Here is a 1,705-nt window from a genome sequence, read left to right on the forward strand (position 1 = left end):
AAGACTTTAAAAACGAAGAGTTATTCACTTTACCTCATTAATTAAATAATATATTTATTTAAAACGCATGTATAATATTAATATATATGATATAATAGAGGGGTTAAACTGACAGAAAAGATGGAGAAATAAAGGATGATCTTATAATGGACTAGGTGTGTGGCTGAGCAGATGGGAAAGAGTACGAGCCAATCACTGGTTGTCTTCTGTTTCAGTTAAGGTTACAATGTCGGACATCTTATTAACCTCAAAATAAATCTTGCCTCCATGGGCCTTGGAGGAAGTAGTGTAATGGCGGGTGTAAGTTGGTAGATGAAGAGAAGTCACCAGGGCGGGTCTTCTTTGCCTTTTAGGGGTGTGGCAGAGGAGTAGGGGCATAGCACGAGCCAATCACTAGCTAACTTCTGTTTAGATTACAATGACGGACATTCATACTAACCTCAACGTAAACTTTCTTTGCGTAGGCGTGGCTTTTTTGCTTTCACTTTTGGCTCGAATAAGAGTAGGGTTATGCCGACCTATAACTGCTTATCTTAAATTCAACAATTATTTTTTTTAAAAAAGGTATACAAAATGTTAGATAGTATTGAATATTTCCTGGAGCTACCGCAACTTATCAAAGTCAAGTCCATTAACCTGGAGTAGTGGGATGTTTATAAAATGTAACAGCACTGAGATCACCTTATTGGGGCTCTTGAGATTTATAAAGATTTAGAAAAATGTAGAAGTTACACTTTAACAATTTTATCGAAAGGAAACCGAAATCAACTTGCGTACAATCAGTTTCCTTTACTGGTATCTGAATAAAATATAATTTAAATGAAATCAGAGGCACTTTACATCTTAAGCAAACATCACAATATTTTAAGAAAATAAAGCACTTCAATTGACGTTATTATCGGTATACATGACCTGTCAGTCATTCTACAGAAAAGTAAATAGATTTGAGAATATGTAGGACAGAATATCTGAGAGAATCAGAATTTCACCTCTTTAAAAGGTTAATATTTGTTCTATTTAAATTTAAATTTACTCTCAATATACTGGTATTGAAAAAATACAGCTCAATCATCCGATATTAGCAAGTAACAAAATAAATATTTTGATACCGAAAAATTAGTTGCGAACCCTTACCTGGCATCTCTTCTAAGACGCTAACTTCTTCGAAGCCCCTTTGGGCCCAGAAGTTCTACTTCTTCAGAATTCTTAAATTTAGTTCTGGTTCACCAGTGCAGATTACCAATCCACCCGTAAATAATTTTGACCATTAAAACATCAATGGTTATGCTTATCCATACTTTTTTTTTTCATTTTAGTTTTATAACTATCTGACAAGCTGTTTTTGTACGGTTTACATATTCCGTAACTGTGGTTACCGTTAACTACGTGATTTTAACCTTTACTTAACTATTTAGGATTCCATAATATTTAAGACGTTCATCATAAAATGTGGTAACTGACAAAATAAACAATTGTATGAAATCGATTATTATGTTTTGAGGATAATATTCGGTAGCTTAGATAAAAATCACAAAATAATACCCCATCATTTATAGTATTTTTAAAAATAAAACTTTTACTAGCTACTATTCACAATTTTTTTCGGGTGCATATAAGGACAAATAATAAAGTAGGGGTACGTCCAGACACCATTGTTTCCAATATTTGAGGTACTCGTTCGTTAACGTGACAGCAGCTTCACCAG

General features: G+C 33.4%; 1 protein-coding gene across 1 annotated transcript in view; it reads right to left on the minus strand.

Moving 5' to 3' along the window:
• Positions 1–1,400, minus strand: part of klhl10 (kelch-like protein 10) — a 31,065-nt gene extending 29,665 nt beyond the window's left edge. The window contains exon 1 of the mRNA XM_067052218.1: positions 1,135–1,400. Coding sequence (XP_066908319.1) covers positions 1,135–1,141 — 7 coding nt within the window. The 5' untranslated portion in view covers positions 1,142–1,400. The remainder of the gene's footprint in view (positions 1–1,134) is intronic.
• Positions 1,401–1,705: the final 305 nt, after the last annotated feature.

This window comes from Halyomorpha halys, unplaced genomic scaffold (assembly GCF_000696795.3).
Source record: "Halyomorpha halys isolate HHAL.00 unplaced genomic scaffold, Hhal_1.1 Scaffold948.1, whole genome shotgun sequence".
In the NCBI taxonomy this organism is placed as follows: Eukaryota; Metazoa; Arthropoda; class Insecta; order Hemiptera; family Pentatomidae; genus Halyomorpha; species Halyomorpha halys.